This window comes from Sarcophilus harrisii, chromosome 5 (assembly GCF_902635505.1).
Source record: "Sarcophilus harrisii chromosome 5, mSarHar1.11, whole genome shotgun sequence".
NCBI lineage: Eukaryota > Metazoa > Chordata > Mammalia > Dasyuromorphia > Dasyuridae > Sarcophilus > Sarcophilus harrisii.
Window position 1 is genome coordinate 61,713,556 of NC_045430.1, and position 19,183 is coordinate 61,732,738.

Here is a 19,183-nt window from a genome sequence, read left to right on the forward strand (position 1 = left end):
CCAGGCAGTTCCCAAAATTGCCTCTGTATTTGTCTCATTCCTCCCACCAACAAGATTAGTGTCTGGAATATCCTACTGTACATTTCAAAGTTCCTTTTTTCCTTCAAACCTAGGCTTAGGTATTATCATTAGACCTTGAACTCCCTGAGGGGGGGGGAAAAAAAAAAATATATATATATATATATATATATTTTTTTTTTTTTTTTTTGAGTGCATTTTCTTTTATTCCCAGTGGTCATCAGTTCACTATCCTCCTGTTCAGTCTCTCTGTCTCTCTTCCAAACTTTTTTTTAATCTCTCCTCAAACCTCCCATGACTCCACTTCTTCTCAGCTAAGAACCTTGCCTAATATTTTATAGAAAAAAATTTTGAGCTCTTTTTTTTACTTTAAATTCCCTCTCTTCTGTTCATATCACTCTTTTGTCTTCTCCACAGTCTCCTTCAGATAACCTAACTCCTTTCCAAAGCTAAAGCCTCTACTACTCAAGTGAATCCATTCTATTTCATTTCTTCTAGAAGATTTCTCCCTCTCATCCCCAATTCTCACTTACCTTCAATTTCTCCTTGTTTACTGGTTCCTTCCCTGCTGCCTATAAACATGCCCTTCTTCTTATTAGAAATCCCTCACTTGGTGGTTCTATCCCTGTCATCCTACTTTTTATCTGCCCTTTGTAGACAGATTGCTTGAAAAGAACCTTTACACAAAGGTATTTCCATCTCCTCTCACTCTCTTCTTAACCATTACATTTTGGCTTACAATTTTATCATTCCACTGAATTTCAGCCACTCTTTGTAAGATTACCAATGACAAAATATATGCGTGGGTAATTTTTCAGCATTATAATTGCAAAACCTTTTGTTCCAATTTTTCCCCTCCTTACCCCCCTCCCCCCCCCATGGCAGATTGACCAATACATGTAAAATATGTTAAAGTATAAGTTAAATACAGTATATGTATACATGTCTATACAGTTATTTTGCTGTACAAAAAGAATTGGAATTTGAAATAGTGTACAATTAACCTGTGAAGGAAATAAAAAATGATTGGGAATTCTATATAGTGATTCATAGTCATCTCCCAGAGTTCTTTCTCTGGGTGTAGCTGGTTCAATTCATCACTGCTCTATTGGAACTTATTTGGTTCATCACATTGTTGAAGAGGGCCACGTCCATCAGAATTGATCATCATATAATATTGTTGAAGTATATAATGATCTCCGGTCTTGCTCATTTCACTCAGCATCAGTTCATGCAAGTTTCTCCAGGCCTTTCTGAAATCATCCTGCTGATCATTTCTTATGTAACAATAATATTCCATAATATTCATATACCACAATTTATTCAGCCATTCTCCAATTGATGGGCAACCGCTCTGTTTTCAGTTTCTGACCACTACAAAGAGGGCTGCCACAAACATTCTTGTAACATACAGGTCCCTTTCCCTTCTTTAAAATCTCTTTGGGATATAAGCCCAGGAGTAACACTGCTGGATCAGAGGGTGTGCACAGTTTGATAACTTTTTGAGCATAGTTCCAAATCATTCTCCAGAATGATTGGATGTATTCACAATTCCACCAACAATGTATCAGTGTCTCAGTTTTCCCACATTCCCCCCAACATTTCGCATTATTTTTTCCTGTCATTCTAGCCAATCTGAAAGGTGTGTACTGTTATCTCAGAGTTGTCTTAATTTGCATTTCTCTGATTAATATTGACTTGGAGCACCTTTTCATATGGCTAGAAATAGTTTCAATTTATTCATCTGAGAATTGTCTGTTCATATCCTTTGACCATTTATCAATTGGAGAATGCTTGATTTCTTATAAATTAGAGTCAACTCTCTATATATTTTAGAAATGAGGCCTTTATCAGAACCTTTGACTGTAAAAGTGTTTTTCCAGTTTATTGCTTCCCTTCTAATCTTGTCTGCATTAGTTTTGTTTGTAGAAAAACTTTTCGATTTGATATAATTAAAATTTTCTATTTTGTGATTAATAATGATCTCCAGTTCTTCTTTGGTCATAAATTCTTTCCTCCTCCACAGGTCTGAGAGGTAAACTATCCTATGTTCTTCTAATTTATTTATAATCTCATTTTTTATGTCTAGGTTATGAACTTATTTTGACTTATCTTGGTGTACGATGTTAAGTATGGGTCAATGCTTAGTTTCTGCCTTAGTAATTTCCAATTTTCCCAGCAGTTTTTGTCAAAAGTTCTTCTTTTGTGAGTTCTTCTCCCAAAAGCTGGGGTCTTTGGGTTTGTCAAACACTAGATTGTTAAAAGTTATTGACTGTTTTGTCCTTTGAACCTAATCTATTCCACTTATCAACGAGTCTATTTCTTAGCCCATACCAAATGGTTTTGGGAACTGCTGCTTTATAATATAATTTTAGATCTGGTACAGCTAGGCCCCCTTTATTTGATTTTTTTTTTTCATCAGTTCCCTTGAAATTCTTGACCTTTTGTTTTTCCATATGAACTTTGTTGTTATTTTTCTAGGTCATTCAAATAGTTTTTTGGGAGTCTAATTGGTATAGTGCTAAATAAATAGATTAGTTTAGGTAGTATTGTCATCTTTATTATATTTGCTCGCCCTATCCAAGAGCATTTAATATTTTTCCAATTGGTTAGATCTGACTTTATTTGTGTGGAAAGGGTTTTGTAGTTTTGCTCATATAGTTCCTATTTTTCCCTTGGCAGATAGATTCCAAAATATTTTATGCTATCGGTAATTACTTTAAATGGAATTTCTCTTTGTAACTCTAACTGTTGGATTTTGTTAGTGATATATAAGAATGCTGATGACTTTTGTGAGTTTATTTTGTATTCTGCAACTTTGCTAAAGGTGTGGATTGTTTCTAATAGCTTTTTAGTAGAATCTCTGGGGTTCTCTAAGTATACCATCATATCATCAGCAAAGAGTGATAATTTGGTTTCCTCATTACCTACTCTAATTCCTTTAATCTCTTTCTCAGCTCTTATTGTCTTTTTTTTTTTAATAACTTTTTATTGATAGAGTCCATGCCAAGGTAATTTTTTACATTATCCCTTTCACTCACTTCTGTTCCGATTTTTTCCCCTCCCTCCCTACACTCCCTCCCCCAGATGGCAAGTAGTCCTATACGTGTTAAATAGGTTACAGTATATCCTAGATACAATATATGTGTGCAGAACCAAACAGTTCTCTTGTTGCACAGGGAGAATTGGATTCAGAAGGTATATAAATAACCTGGGAAGAAAAACAAAAATACAAGCAGTTTACATTCATTTCCCAGTGTTCTTTCTTTGGATGTAGCTGCTAATGTCCGTCTTTGATCAATTGAAACTGAGTTGGATCTCTTTGTCGAAGAAATCCACTTATATCAGAATACATTCTCATACAATATCGTTGTTAATGTATATAATGATCTCCTGGTTCTACTCTACTTAGCATCAGTTCATATAAGTCTCGCCAATCTTCTCTGTATTCATCCTGCTGGTCATTTCTTACAGAACAATAATGTTCCATAACATTCATATACCACAATTTATTCAACCATTCTCCAATTGATGGGCATCCATTCATTTTCTTCTAGCCACTACAAACAGGGCTTCCATAAACATTTTGGCACATACAGGTCCCTTTCCCTTTTTTAGTATCTCTTTGTGGTATAAGCCCAGTAGAAACACTGGTGGATCAAAGAGTATGCACAGTTGGATAACTTTTTGAGCATAGTTCTAAATTGCTCTCCAGAATGGCTGGATGTTCAGCTCTTATTGTCAAAGCTAGCATTTCTAATACAATATTAAATAATAATGGTGATAGTGGTTAGGGTGGGTAACCTTGTTTCACTCCTGATCTTAATGGGAATGGTTCCAGTTTATCCCTATGGTGCTTACTGATGGTTTTAAATAGATGCTACTGATTATTGTAAGGAAAAGTCCATTTATTCCTATCCTCTCAAGTGTTTTTAATAGGAATGGATGTTAGATTTTATCAAATGCTTTTTCTGCATCTATTGAGATAATCATATGGTTTTTGTTAATTTGGTTTTTAATATGGTCAATTATACTAATAGTTTTCCTAATATTGAACCAGCCCTGTATTCCTGTTATAAATCCTACTTCATCATGGTGTATTATCCTGGGAATGATTTTCTATAGTCTTTTTGCTAATATTTTATTTAAGATTTTAGCATCAATATTCATTAGGAAGATTTGTCTATAATTTTCTTTCTCTGTTTTCAACCTACCTGATTTTAGGTATCAGTACCATGTCTGTGTCATAAAAGGAATTTGGTAGGAGTCCTTCATTCCATATTTTTTCAAATAGTTGGGGATAATTGTTGTTTAAATGTTTGGTAGAATTCACACGTAAATCCATCTGGTCCTGAGGATTTTTTCTTAGGGAGTTGATTAATAGCCTGTTCTATTTCTTTTTCTGAAATGGGACTATTTAAGCAATTTACTTCCTTTTCTGTTAATCTGGGAAGCCTATAGTTTTGGAGGTAGTGATCCATTTCACTTAGGTTATCAAATTTATTGGCATAAAGTTGGGCAAAGTAACTCCCTATTATTGCTCTAATTTCCTCTTCATTGGTGGAAAGTTCCCCCTTTTCATTTTTAAGACTAACAATTTGATTTTCCTCTTTCCTTTTTCTAATCAGATTTACCAAAAGTTTAACTATTTTATTGCTTTTTTTCATAAAACCAACTCTTTGTTTTATTTATTAATTCAATAGTTTTTTTTACTTTCAATATTAATAATTTCTCCTTTTAATTTAAGAATTTCAAATTTAGTATTTCATTGGGTGCTTTAATTTGGTCTTTTTCTAGCTTTTTATGTTGCGAGCCCAATTCATTGATCTTCTCTTTATTTTATTCAAGTAGGCCTCTAAAGATATAAAATTTCCCCTTATTATCACTTTGACTGCATCCCACAAACTTTGGTATGATGTCTCATCATTGTCATTATCTTGAGTGAAATTATTAATTGTGTCTATAATTTGCTGCTTCACCCAATCATTCTTTAAGATGAGATTATTTAATTTCCAATTACTTTTTGGTCTGTTTACCCCTAACTTTTTGTTGAATGTAGTTTTTAATTACATTGTGGTCTGAAAAGAAAGCATTTACTATTTCTGCCTTCCTGCATTTAATTTTGAGATCTTTATGTCCTAATATATGGTCAATTTTTGTATAGGTTCCATGAATTGCTGAGAAGAAAGTATACTCTTTTCTATCACCAGTTTTCTCCAAAAAATCTATCATACCTAATTTTTCCAATATTCTATTTACATCTTTAATTTCTTTCTTATTTGTTTTGTGGTTTGATTTATCTAATTCTGAGAGTGCAGATTGAGCTCTCCCACTATTATAGTTTTGTTGTCTATTTCTTCTTGCAGTTCTCTTAACTTCTCCTTTAGGAAGTTAGATGCTATACCATTTGGTGCATATATGTTTAGTATTGATATTGCTTCATTGTCTATTCTACCTTTTAGCAAGATATAGTTTCCTTCCTTATCTCTTTTGATTAGATCAATTTTTGCTTTTGCTTGATCTGAGATAAGAATGGCTACCCCTTCTTTTTTGACTTCACCTGAAGCATAATAGATTCTGCTCCAGCCTTTTACCTTTACCCTGTATGGATCTCCCTGTTTTAAATGTGTTTCTTGTAAACAACATATTGCAGGGTTCTGGCTTTTGATCCAGTCTGCTATCCACCTTCGCTTTATGGGAGAGTTCATCCCATTCATGTTTATGGTTTAAAATTACTAATTCTTTATTTCCTGCCATCCCAATACCTTCAGATTATGCTTTTCTTTTTCTTGGCTCCCTTATCCCCTTTCCCAGTATTAAACTTATGGACACCACTTGCGTCATGCAGCTCTATCCCTCCCACCCCCTTTGAATCCCTTCCCCTTTCTTGTACCCCTCCCTTATTACTCTTTTCTTTTTTCTTTTGCTTCTCCCACTTTTTAATGAGGTGAGAGAAGTTTCTTTGTAAACCAAATATGTCAATTATTTCTTCTTTTAGCCAACTCTGATGAGAGTAAGATTCACACAATGATCCTCCCCCTCTCTAAATTCCCTCAGATGTGATAGGTTTCCTTTGCCTCTTTGTGGGGTAGTTTCCCTCTTGCAAAGTTAGTTTTCAATATTCACCTTTACAAAACCTTGTGTTGAAAATTTTTTCCCTACCTCCTCTGCAGTCCCATCCCCTAGAGAGTAAGCAATCCAATAGAAGTTAAAGATGTACAGTTTGTTTAAACAAATTTTCATATTTTTCATGCTGTGCAAGAAAAGTAAGAACAAAAGGGAAAAAAAACACAAGAAAAAAAAAAAAACAAGCAGATATACAAAAACTACAACAAAGAAGCTGAAAATATAACAGTTTAATCCACATTCAGTCTCTGTAGTTCTCTAGGATGTGGATGATTCTTTACATCTCAAATCCATTAAAATTGCCTTGAATCATCTCATTGTTGGAAAAAAAACGTTTATCACAGTTGATTATCACATAATCTTGTTGCAGTGTACAATCTTTCGTAACTTGCTTTTTATCAATTCATGTAAATCTTTTCCAAGCTTTTCTTATCCATATCATTTCTCATACAACAATAATATTCCATTACATTCATCTATATAACTTATTCAGCCATTTCCCAGCTGAGGGGATCCACTCAGTTTTCAATTCAGTCAAATAGACTTCTTATACTCAGCATGTCCAGAACCTGATGCTCTCCCTTTCTCTTTCCCCATCTTCCTTATTAAAGAGAGAACCATTCTTTTCCCATTTCCCCAGGTTTGCCATCTAGAGATCATCCCGGATTTCTCACTATCAAACTACCCCATTATTCCATATGTTGCCTAAAATTTTCAAGTTGATTTTGCAATTATCTCTTGAATATGTTCCTTCTGTCCTCTGACACTGTGGTGTAGGCCCTCACCACTTAATGCCTGTATTAGTACAGCAACCTGCAGGTGGGGTCTGCCCTCAAGCTTCTCCCCACTCCAGTTCATCCTTCATTAAGCCAAAATCACCAGAGTGATTTTCCTAAAGCCAGGTCTGACCATGCTGTCCCCTTACTCATAAATTTCAGGGACTCCCTCTTGCCTTCAAGATCAAATACAAAATGCTCTTTGACATTCAGAGTGTTTCATAATCTGCCCTCTTCTATCTTTCCAGTACTTTAACTTCTTCCTTCCTACCATGTAGTCTTTTAATCCATTGACACCAGCCTTCTGGCTGTTCCACCAACAAGACAGTCCATCTCTTAACTAATGGCATTTTCTCTGGCTGATCCTCATGCCTGGAATGCTCTCTCTTCATCTCATCTCTTTTCCTGGCTTCTTTAATGTTCCAACTAAAATTTTATCTCTTAATTTCAATTACTTTCTTCTGTTAATTGTTTGCAATTTATCCCCTTAAAGCTTGATTGTAAGTATTTATCACCTCCCCCATTAGATTAGACTGTGAGCTCTTTGAGTTGAGGGACTGTCTTTTGTTTCTTTTTGTATCCCCAGAACTGGTATATGATAGGTGCTTAATACAATTTTTTTTTTATTTAACATATTGTAGGTATTTAGCAAATGCTTATTGACTTGACTGAATCTTGAGTATAATGAACAATTCTGAAATATGATTTGCAATGAGTACAATAGTAACAATTGCTTTCTCCACTCCTCCTGTCTCAAAGGGGGGTAGCTAATATATAATGACATAACTGGTCATTGGAGACCCGGAAGAGAAGTTTCTTACCACCAAAATCTTTCTTAATACCATATTGTTGACTCGGAAGAGAAGCTTCTCACCACCAGATTTATTTGCAATGTTAAGTGATTGATCATTACAAATGGATATGATGTTATTAATAAAATGATTCTAAAGAAATGCATTGTCTTGTTGCTGAACCCTTTGGCCTTTCTGTTTGATTTGAAGCTGAAATCTATGTGTCTTTCCCTCATTAGGATCTAAGTTACTTGATATAGCAAGAATTGTCTTGTCTATTTGTATTCTTGCTGCATATCACATAGTGAATGCTTAATAATTAAAAAAAAATTCATTTATTAATGTAGTACTTGTGAGTAACTCAGAATTCTTCACAGATCATAAAACAACTTTAGAAGGGTATACAGATTAAGAATTAGCAGAGTGGGGAGAAGATAAAGAGAGGGACTCTTAGAGACTAGGTAAATTAAAGAATTGAAGGGTAAGGTAGGGGAATGTAAGTAAATTAGAGGAGGGATAGGGTGAGAAGAATAGAGATCGGAGAGAGAGAGAGATCGGAGAGAGATAGATAGATAGATAGATATCCGTTGACTCAGGAGGGGAAGATTGAAGGACTTTCTACTGGCAAGGATACCAAGCATTTGTGCTGCAGACTGGGTCCTGGCCTGTGGGAAAGGAGCTAGCACATACCTGTTGAGTGAGGTAGCAGAGGGGTGGTAACCCTGCTGGCTTTGGATACTTGCAGGAGAACAGAGTTGAGAGGATACTTGAAGTTTACAGGTACTACAGGGTCCACAGGAAGCAACAACATTTTCTTAACTGGGGATGGGGAAGGGAGAGGAACCCTAATAGGGTAATAAGATATTGGAATAGAGAGAAGTGGCCAAGGTTGGGCCTGGGAACAGGGCTCAGAAAATAAGAAGGACCTGAGGTCTTGTGCATCATTCACCTTGTCTTTATATTAAATGATAATTTGTACTAGATGATAATTCTAAGCTGCTTAAAATAAAATAAAACAAAATAAAAATCATTAAGCAAAGGGGAAAGAACCCAATCATAGATAGTTATTATGGGGATAGAGAAGATTTGGGTTCATAGTCAGAGATAAATATTGAAATTAAAAAAAAAGAAACTTTTTTTTATCAAGAAATGTCAAGTGGTCACAAGCACAAAAACAGTTCTTGGAAGAACTTAGAATAAAATCAAATAAGAGAGACTGAGGAAAAATTAGGGGAGAAATAAGAACAGTTCATGAAATTAAAGAAAATTATGAAAAGGAAGTCAACCAACTGGAAAAAGAGAATCAGAAACTTAAGGAAGAAAATAATTCCTTCAAAACTAGAATTGGATAGGGGGAAACTAATGTTGTTATAAGACACTAAGTTAAACAAAATCAAAAGAATGAAAAAAAAAAAAGATAATGTGAAACATCTTAATAGAAAAACAGCTGACCTGGAGCCCAGTTGAAGGAGAGTTAATATAAGAATTGTTGGGCTACCTGAAAGTTACAACAAAAAAAAACCCAAAACAAATCTTGAAATATTAAGAAGTTGTTAAGGTAAATTGTCCTAGAACAAAAATGTGAAGCATAAATAGAAAAACCACATCACCACCTGATCCCAGGAGGAAAATTTACAAAAATATCATAGCCAAGTCTCAAACTCCCAGCTTAAGAAAAATATTGCAAACAATAAGGAAAAAAAAATTTAAATATTGTGGAACTCTTTCAGGATTACATAAGATCTAGCTGGTTCTACATTGAAGGATCGTAGGTTTTAGAACACTATTTTGCAGAGCAAAAGAGCTGGGGTTATGACCCAGGGTAATTTAGCCAGCATAATTAAGTATAATCCTTGATGGGGAAAAAAAAAAGACATTTATTGAACTGAGAGATCGAGGGATAGAAAGAACAGAATTTAATAGAAATTTTGATACATAAAATCTCAGGAAAATATAAGGTAAACATTAAAGACTAGTTATAAAGGACTCAATAAGATCAAACTTTATGACTTCATCATTATATGCGTAGTTTGAAAGAAAGGCTTGAATTGGGCTGGCTCTAAAAAATAAAACTATGTAGGAAGAGAATAAAAAGGAGTAATTATATAAATGAGGCTTGAAAGGAAGAATTGATCAAGAAGCAAGTGGGGGTCGAGGGGTAGTAGTGCTGGAACCCTATTTTCTTTAGAATTGGTTTAAAGAGTGAACGGCATATTCATGTAGAAGGGTGTAAAAGGCTTTTAATTTTAGAAAGAAATAAAGAGGGCCAGAAGAAAAGATAAGGGAGAGACTTTAGAAGGGTATACAGATTAAGAATTAGGAGAGTGGGGAGAAGATAAAGAGAGGGACTGTTAGAGACTAGGTAAATTAAAGAATTGTAGGGTAAGGTAGGGGGATGTAAGTAAATTAGAGGAGGGATAGGGTGAGAAGAATAGGGAAGAAAAATAGAAGGGAGGTAAATACACAACAACTAATTATAATTTTGAATGTGAATAGGAGGAATTTACCTAACAAATGGATGGCAGAATGGATTAAAGATCTGAATTCAATAATTTCAGGAAATAACATTAAAATTGAGAGATAAAGTCAAAATAAAAGTCTGAAGTAGAATTTGTTATGTGAAAAAAGCTGGGGTAGTAATCATGATCTCAGAGAATTTAAAATTCATATGAATTTAATTAAAATAGAAAAATAGGGAAGCTACATCCAATGTCATCAATATTCCATATTGTTTTAGACCATTTAAAATAACTAGATAACATAAAATGCCTGAGTATACCTGCCAGAACAGGCATTAGAACTACATGATCATAGATAGCACTCCTTTTGTACAAATAAAGTCAGATTGAAATAATTGGAAAAATATTGTTTATGGGTAGACAAAGCCAATATAATAAAAATGACAATTTTGCCTAATCTATTCAATGCCATTCCAACTAAATTACTAAAAAATTTTACTGAGTTAGAAAAAATAATAATAAAATTCATTTGGAAGAACAAAAGGCAAAAATTTCTAAAAAACTAAAGGGAAAAAATGGAAAGGAAGGATATTGAGCAGTGCCAGACATTAAACTAAATTGTAAAGCAATAAATATCCAAATTACCTGGTACTGGATAAGAAATGGAAGAGTATATTAGTAGAGCAGAATAGACATATGATTTGTGCTTGAGAAATGTAAAGATTTAAGTTTTGGGGATAAGAATTTATTGGTAGATATTGTTGGGAGAGCTGAAAAACAATTTGGTGGGCAAAGATTCAATATATTAAAACTGATGAGGTTTAGGTTTGGGGGTTCCCTTTTGTCAGGGAACCAAATGATAGGGAACCAAAATGAGATTAGGGTTTCTGGTGGTCAGGGAGTTAAATGATAAGGTCTAGTGGCAGATTTGGGGTTTAGGGAACCAAATGGAGAGGTTTGGGTCCCCTGCACCCCCTTGGGATTTAGCACAAACATAGGGAATTTTGGAGAACTCCCTTCTGGTGGTGCAGAGATTCTCTGTAAAGGAATTTACAGACCCAAAAAGGCTAGACTGATAAAAGAGGTTTGTTGTTGGCATTGGGAAGTCAGCCATTACTATGCAAGAATAGAAAGGCTGAATTCCTTAGTAGAGGAGTTCTGACAGAGAAGTAAAGTTTAGAGACCACCACCCCCCCTCACCCCCCAGAGAGGCAAAAAGTCAAATAGGTGAGGGAAATAAGTAGGGTAATACTGGAAGAGAATATTATTCCAGTGGGCAGAGGCTTCCTTGCCATAGCATGGCATGGCATGTTTAGAACCTCTGCAAAGAAATGAGTTTTTAATTGTCATTTTTATAAGAAAGTCTTTGGCTCCTGTCACTGTGTCCAAAAGCGCTGGTGATATTTGGAATGTGACTTTGTTGTTACAGAGCTTACATACTGTTGTAAGGTAATGTAATAATTTCTGTTTATAATAGTAATTTATTTTCACTTTTGTGTTGGCAACAATACATATTGTGTTGTATACAATAGAGAGAAAATGAGAGGTATAATGAGGGCAAGTTTGTGGAGCAGTTGTATCATCATACTAAGTGCTTCATTGGTCTTGTTCTCTCTACCTTTGTAAAGAGCTCTTTATGCATTTGTTGTATATTTTCATTGTTTTCCTTTAAAACTCGAGTTTTATGTTACAAAGTATAGTACAAGTCCTTTGAGCTCTAAGCGAGGTTCAGTCCCAGCAATCTTGTGGTTTTCAGAGGGCAGCCAAGGTAGAAAAAGTTTACAGCAGTAGACTATCCAGTACAACACTGTTACACTATCATTTGATATAGTGAAAACTAAGATTCAGGTTAAAAAAAAGTTTTAGGTTTTTTTAAAAATTTAATTCAATTTATATTTTAAGAATAGTCTTTTATTTTTTAAAATATATGCAAAGATAATTTTAAGTTACCTTTACAAAAAAAAATACTCCAAATTTTTCTCTCCTTTCCCCCTCACCCCTTCCTCTAGATAGCAAGCAGTACATATTTCCATATTTATCATGCTGCATAAGAAAAAATAGATCAGAGAAAGAGGAGTGAGAAAGTAAATAAACAATAGCAAAAAAAAAAAAAAAAAAAAAAAGGTGAAAATGCTGTGTGTGATATGTACTCAGTCCCCATAGTCCTCTTTCTGGATGCAGATGACTCTCTCCATCACAAGTCTATTGGAATTGGCTTGAATCACCTCATTGCTGAAGAGTTAGTTGATCATTACATAACCTTCTTGTTGCTGTGTACAGTGTTCTCTTGGTTCTACTCACTTCCCTTAGTATCAGTTCATGTAAGTCTCTTCAGGCCTAAAAATTTTTTAGCTTTTAGCATTTTATTTGCTGTGTAGAATTTATGGTACTATAGATTCCATGTATTATAAAAAGTGAATATTGTCTGAAATAAATGTTGGTGGGGGCTTTTTGGTTGGTTGGTTGTTTTTGCTGAGCCAGTTGGGGTTAAGTGACTTACCCAGGGTCACATAGCTAGGAAGTGTTAAGTATTTGAGACCAGATTTGAACTCAGGTCCTCCTGACTTCAGGGCCAGTACTCTATCCACTGTGCCACCCAGCTGCCCCTGTTTGTTTTTGAGAAGTTAGCAAAAGTTCACAGATTTCTAGTCATTATTAGAGAGAAAAAAAATGTTATGCCTGTTACCAACTTTGTTTTGCGTACTACATTTTAACAGTTATATCATGGTTATTGTGTTAGGAAAAGTGCATACTATCAGAATTAATGTTTTGTTTTGTTTTTTAATAAATATATTTTTTTCATATAGTTTACTTTTATTTGTATTATATGTGCATACCATATTACTTTCAGAATTAGTCTGTTTATCTACTTCCTTCTAAGCTTCTCTCCTGTGTACTTCCCAGATTATTTCTCTGGCATTTTTCCCCCTTTATTACTATCTTCTGTTCCTTCTGCAGTGTCTATTCAGAACAAATAAGCATAGTCTACTAGGATTTCTTAAACTTTTTCCATTTGTTACCCTTTTTTGCCTGAGAAATTTCTGTGTATATAGAAAATGTGTTTGGTCATTGCTTTGATCAGTTTGACAAAAATCTTTTGAAATATTTAGTTTTTATCTTATAAATAAGAATCTTTAATGTTGACAGTTCAATTATTTTCCTCGTTCTGCCTACTTCACTCTGTCAGTTCTTTCTAACATTCTCTGAAATAATCTTTTTTGTTTCTATGAAATAATAATTTTTTAAAGAAAAATAAATTTTTATTTATTTATTTTTTAGCATCATTGTATTTTCCACTAGCAGATTCCCTTTAGAATTGATTCTATGACATGGGAGACATTGGCACAGGACTGCCAAGCATGATGTGCTCTCATCATAGAAGGTGCTGTGTTATGTGAGTAAAGCAGAATTGAATTAGCCCAAAAGAAACGTCAGATGCACATAGTTGGAGAGTCCACCCCAAATGTTCATAGAGATTCTTTGTATCCGAGCTGTGGTGCAGAGCATTCTGAGCTCATATTGGTCTCATCATTCCCAGTCAGATACACTGACTTGACTAACACAGTGAGGTCATTTTGATCCTCTTTGAGTTTGAAGGACAACTAACCAATCAACTCTATTGCTAATTCTTTGCAAATTGCAATAATCTTGCAATAAAAAAAAAAGCTATTCTGTTAAAATTTTTTTGAAATGTAAGAGGTTTTTGAGGTATAAGTCTGGTAATCTGATCTCTGGATCAATGTTGAAAAATTGTATATGCTTTGAAAATAAAAAAGCTTTAATAATAATAAAAAGGATATGGACATTTTAGGTTTTTTATCTATATAATTCTCTATTGCTTTTCATAATGGTTATATGGATTTACTCCACCAATAATGATATCCTATCTTCCAATATACCTGTCTTCCTATAAGCCCTCCAAGTGTTGGCTATTGCCATGTTTTATCATCATTTACAGTTTGCATTTTTAATTCAAGATCTTGGCTCTAAGAACCCTGCATAGACTTGATGGCTCTTTGCAAATATGCATTCTGTTGCTATTCTTTTAAAGATTCTTCTAGATTGAGTGGCTCCCAGTCTGTGACAGTATAATTTAAATATCTCTTCCTGTAGCTGCCCGGCCCCAGTCAAGGCCTCCAGTACTACTAGGGAGAACTCTTTTTTTCACAGTACAGCTCTATGAGGTTTATGTAATAATTATGAAACATCTCTGACCTGTAGGGGAATTAGTTCCACTTCAGGATTACATTTTTAAAGTAGGTGTCAGGAAAACTAGAGAAACAAACTTGGTTAGTTAGCTAAGTGGCACACAAGATAGGTGACTGGGTTTGGAGTTAGGAATTCATTTTCTTGTGAGGATCACATAAGATAATTTTCATAAAAAGTACTTGGCATAGTACCTGGTGTGTAGTAGGCACTGTTGTTCATTTCCCTTTTTGCTAAATGAATGCATATTGTGCCACATTCAAATATTTATGCTAAACCTGTAATCAGGGTCTACTTCAGCTGTATTGAATCATTTGCTGGGTACTATAAATATTTCTATGAATATGATATAATATGCAAGATCTAATGTAGATACACATATGTAAATATATATGTACATATATTCATTCTTCATTGATTTATTGATTGATTCATTGATTGGAAGTAACTTTTCCTGCATGGAAAGATTAGTCCTATAGTCTATTAGCTTCCTTTGTTTTGGGGACAGAGAAAAGGAAACTAGTTTCTGCCACAATTATATAGTAGGTAATGTGGGTATTATTGTAGCTGTTATTATAGATGAGAAAACTGAAGCCTAGAGAGCTTAAGTGAAAGTAAGGGAAACTAGAGAATAAAATCTGGGTGTTTTTAGTCATTGTGTCCACTATTCGGGTAATGGAATCTTCCACTTAAACACTACTTTTTTCACCCTTGAAGTTGGCTCATTTTGTGGTAAACCAAATTTAATTTTTATTCTCTTTAAAATTTAGAAACAGACTAGTTAGGTCCTTTCACATCTGACCAAGGCCTCGGTTTCTAAAATCAGTTGATTATTTTCATTACCTAATGTTCTATTGGTTAACCATAAAGACAAAGGATTACTATTACTTTTTTATTTGGTTCAAGTTGAACTAGAATTACTTTTTAATTACCAGACATGTAAAATTGACTTCTGTAGTATATGATAACTAGTTATTACTTCTTAGTAATAAATCATAATCTTAAAATAATAAGTACATCTACTTGTATTGTTATTCATTTCTATAAGCATTCATTGCTATATATAAATGATATATTACTATAAAAGTTCTGTGGACATAAAGCTAAAAATTCCTTCAAGGAATTTAAGTTCTGCTAAAGGAGTGCAACATGTTCTCATACACACACACACTCACACACACACACACACACACACACATGATCTAAATAATTTCAAGCATGAGAGTGTTGATAATTGAGGGAGTTTGGAAAAGGTGGACAGACCTGTCCTAGGAAGGATGTCAATCTAGGAGAAATAATTAACATTTTATGTCAGAGTCTGGGTCCAAAGATGTCTTGATAGAAGGTAATGTTGGGCTGATTGAATTAGATGAATTCTAATAGGAATAAATATAAACTTGTATATTTGGATTAAAAAAAATCTTTTTCACAGATTCAAAATATGGAAAGTGTGGCTAGATACCAGTTCAGTTGAAAAAAGACCATATCTATTTAATCAGCAAGGCCAGTTTAATTGAATAAACAAGCCAATGTAATTTTAGGCTGAATTAAAACTGTGGTCTGATTTAATACATTGCTTTTCAAAGTAAGGAAGGAAATAGTTCTCCTGTACTCTGCTCTAAATATCACTTTTTAGGAAGGACATTGATAACCTTGAATCAGAGAGAGACAGAGGAGGAAAGGAATCGAGATCGTGACATAGAAGAGAAGTCTTAGTGGGTACATGGTATCTCTCTCAAGTATTCAGAGGTTTTAGATTTGTCCTTCTTGGCCCCAGAGTGCAGAATCAGGAGTAATGGATGTAACTTAGAATGATTTATTTAAATAGATTTACTAATAGTTTTTAAGCAAATTCTGGATGGTCAATTACTGTATATATTGCAGAGGAGATGTTATTGTATATGTTCGACTCAACCCCTGTGGTTCCTCTGAACTCTCTCTATAGTAATGAGTACGTTCATTGTGGTTTGGTAAATTGAGTCTCTTTGAGAGTGTTTGCTGCCCTGTCTTCTTTCATTTAAATATCATCAGAGATTAATGCCTAATTTTGTTGATGTTTAGGTCAACTGAGGTACTTTTAAAGTTGTTTAGCCTCTTTTTTTGATATGCAAGAAATAAATTATTGTCTAATTTTTTAGGCTATTTATAACTATACTTGATAGCTTAGGATAGAATTATACTTGATAGCACCAGAGGTGGGGAACTATTTTTCTGCCAAGGGCTGTGAAGACCGAGTTAGCACCCTGGATGCCTTAGAATCAGCTAGAGTCAGCATAAGCAAAAGTCCTTGGTCTTTGGCAGGGTTGGGGGTGGGGGTGGGGAGTGAAGGGAATGGACACAAGTTCTCCACTACCTCCCTTCTCTTTTGTACCAAAGGACTCAGGGAGGAGAAAACTCCAAAAAGGAGATGATCATGTCCTCCCTGACTTCTCAGCAAGGGAGGTGAAAGCCCTAAAAAGGATAGTAGATATACCTTAAGTGCTCAATTGATTCCAGTGCATCTACTCAAGAGTTTTAGCCCTTTACAAAGAGCTATTTGGATATTGATAATATCATTTGTGAATTGTACAAAATTGTCAGCTTAAGAGAGCTCAACCAGTATGAGGTTGTTGTATCTGGCTTTCAGCTCATCATTGCCTGCGGGCCTTATATGGCCTGTAGATTAGATGTTCCCCATTCCTGCCCTAGAATATATATGTGGAAAATAAATTACTCATTTATGTTTTGAGAAATCTTACATTTTGGTTAATTCCTTTCAGAATTATTTATGGTACTGGTTAAATTGTTGGCATTTTGCAAATCAGTCTTTCCCTTCATTTGAGGATAAAATAAGAAAGACTACATCTTCTGTGTAAAATGGGGGATTGTGAGAAATGCCCTTAGTTATTTCTAGCTTATCGAAAGGATCTAACTAATCTCATTATTCCTCAATATCCAATTACTGATTTAGGATTTTTGGTGTTTTTTTGTCATTAAAGCACATGCAGATGACAATCCAGGCTCTCCAGGATGAATTGCGAATCCAGAGGGACCTAAACCAACTATTTCAGCAAGACAGCAGTAATAGAGCTAGTGAACCCTTTGCAGCAGAGCTGACTGAAGAGAACTTTCAGAGGCTACATGCTGAACACGAGAGGCAAGCCAAGGAACTATTTCTTCTTCGTAAGACCCTTGAAGAAATGGAGCTGCGCATTGAGACTCAGAAACAAACACTGAATGCACGGGATGAGTCCATAAAAAAGCTTTTGGAGATGTTGCAGAGTAAAGGACTGTCTGCCAAGGCTACCGAAGAAGACCATGAAAGAACAAGACGCCTGGCTGAGGCAGAGATGCATGTACACCACCTCGAAAGTCTTCTGGAGCAAAAGGAAAAAGAGAGCAATATGTTGAGAGAGGTGAGTGTCTTAACTTCTTGGTTGTCATTATCCTTGTTTTTGTCTTTTGCCAGGCGTGTCTTCCGAGTCATAATTACCTATTTTGTTATCCCAGAGGAAAAAGGCATCTCTTTTTCTGTTGAATTTTTTGGTGATGTTTATTCTTTCTAGCCTACTAAGCAGAGGATAACTGTCTGCTGAATTAAAGTAGGTTGTTATCTCTAGGGTTTCTAAAGAATACTATCTAAAGATTTAGTCACCCAGTTTCTTGTGGACTTCTTACATTGTTTTTATGTGTGGAGAGAACCTCTTAAAAGCTGATCATTGTTCAATTAAAAATAGAATAAAACAGCTATCTGTAATTACGAGAGTGCATAGAAAGATCTTGACAGTTATAGTGAATTATTGCTCTGTGGTTTCCATGGAAATAGTTGTTTTAACTGTAAAAGAGCATTTGATAAAACCATTGACTGCTATGTAGGTACAGCCAGAAAAGATATATTTAAAGAAGAGTGTTACATACATTTAAAAAAGAAATACAGTCTTCAACTCATATTCAGCAGTTAATACAATATTCATTGTTTTATTTTCATTTGTACATAACAAAACTTTTAATCTGATAGCCTAAAAATGCTATCCTTTGTGACTAAGAGGAGAGAATGTGTTTTCTGATATTGTTATCTGTAAGGTGATGTGATTTAAGAGATTTACTTGCGGGTCTCTTTATAACTTTAAAAAAAAATTTTTTTAAACATATTATACGTTGTGAAGACCACGCATTTTAAAATGAGCCCGAGTCAGGAATTCAGGTTAGGGGAAAATTATCTGTCTTTATTCTCAGTGAAGAAGGATCGGAGGTGGAAGAGAATGGGCAATAGCAATGTGTGTAGCTGAGTCAAGAAGCTAGCTAGACCAGCAGCCGCCACAAGACCAGCAGCCACTAGCATAGAACCCAGGCCCAATCTCTCCCCGCCTCTCTTCCTGTCTCTCTGTCTCCACCCACCAAAATCGTCATTTCCTATACAACACATCAGGACTTGCACAGAGAGTGGGCGGGGCCATTCTTTATCCAAGCATGTATATTAATAGAGTATAGTCCAATTACTATTTAGCCTCACATGCTTGGGACCTCAGTGCATCAACTCAAACCTCAGTCCATTACAATATGTGTAATGAAATTAGCTGTTAGAGGAATTGTCATGTTTTTGAATATTACTGTATATTTCAGTAAAAACACTGAAAATAAATTAATGTTACTTCTTTAAATAAAAGGAAAAAAATACATGATTAGGACATTTAAGAATTTATTAAAAGGAAAGCTATGCCAATAATATTTTAAGGAAAGATATAATAGCTACTTCCAAAAGGTGGCCATAGTTAGATAGTTAAATTTTAGTATAATATATAGCCTGTAAAAAAAAAAAAAAGAGAGC

At 34.6% G+C, this 19,183-nt stretch overlaps 1 protein-coding gene across 12 annotated transcripts in view; it reads left to right on the plus strand.

The window, feature by feature from the left end:
- The window catches only part of ERC1 (ELKS/RAB6-interacting/CAST family member 1), a 339,530-nt gene that overhangs the window by 52,465 nt on the left and 267,882 nt on the right, over window positions 1-19,183 (plus strand). For all 12 annotated transcript variants that reach the window (XM_031939566.1, XM_031939573.1, XM_031939569.1 and 9 more), the window contains exon 3: window positions 17,355-17,771. In XM_031939566.1, coding sequence (XP_031795426.1) covers window positions 17,355-17,771 — 417 coding nt within the window. The remainder of the gene's footprint in view (window positions 1-17,354; window positions 17,772-19,183) is intronic.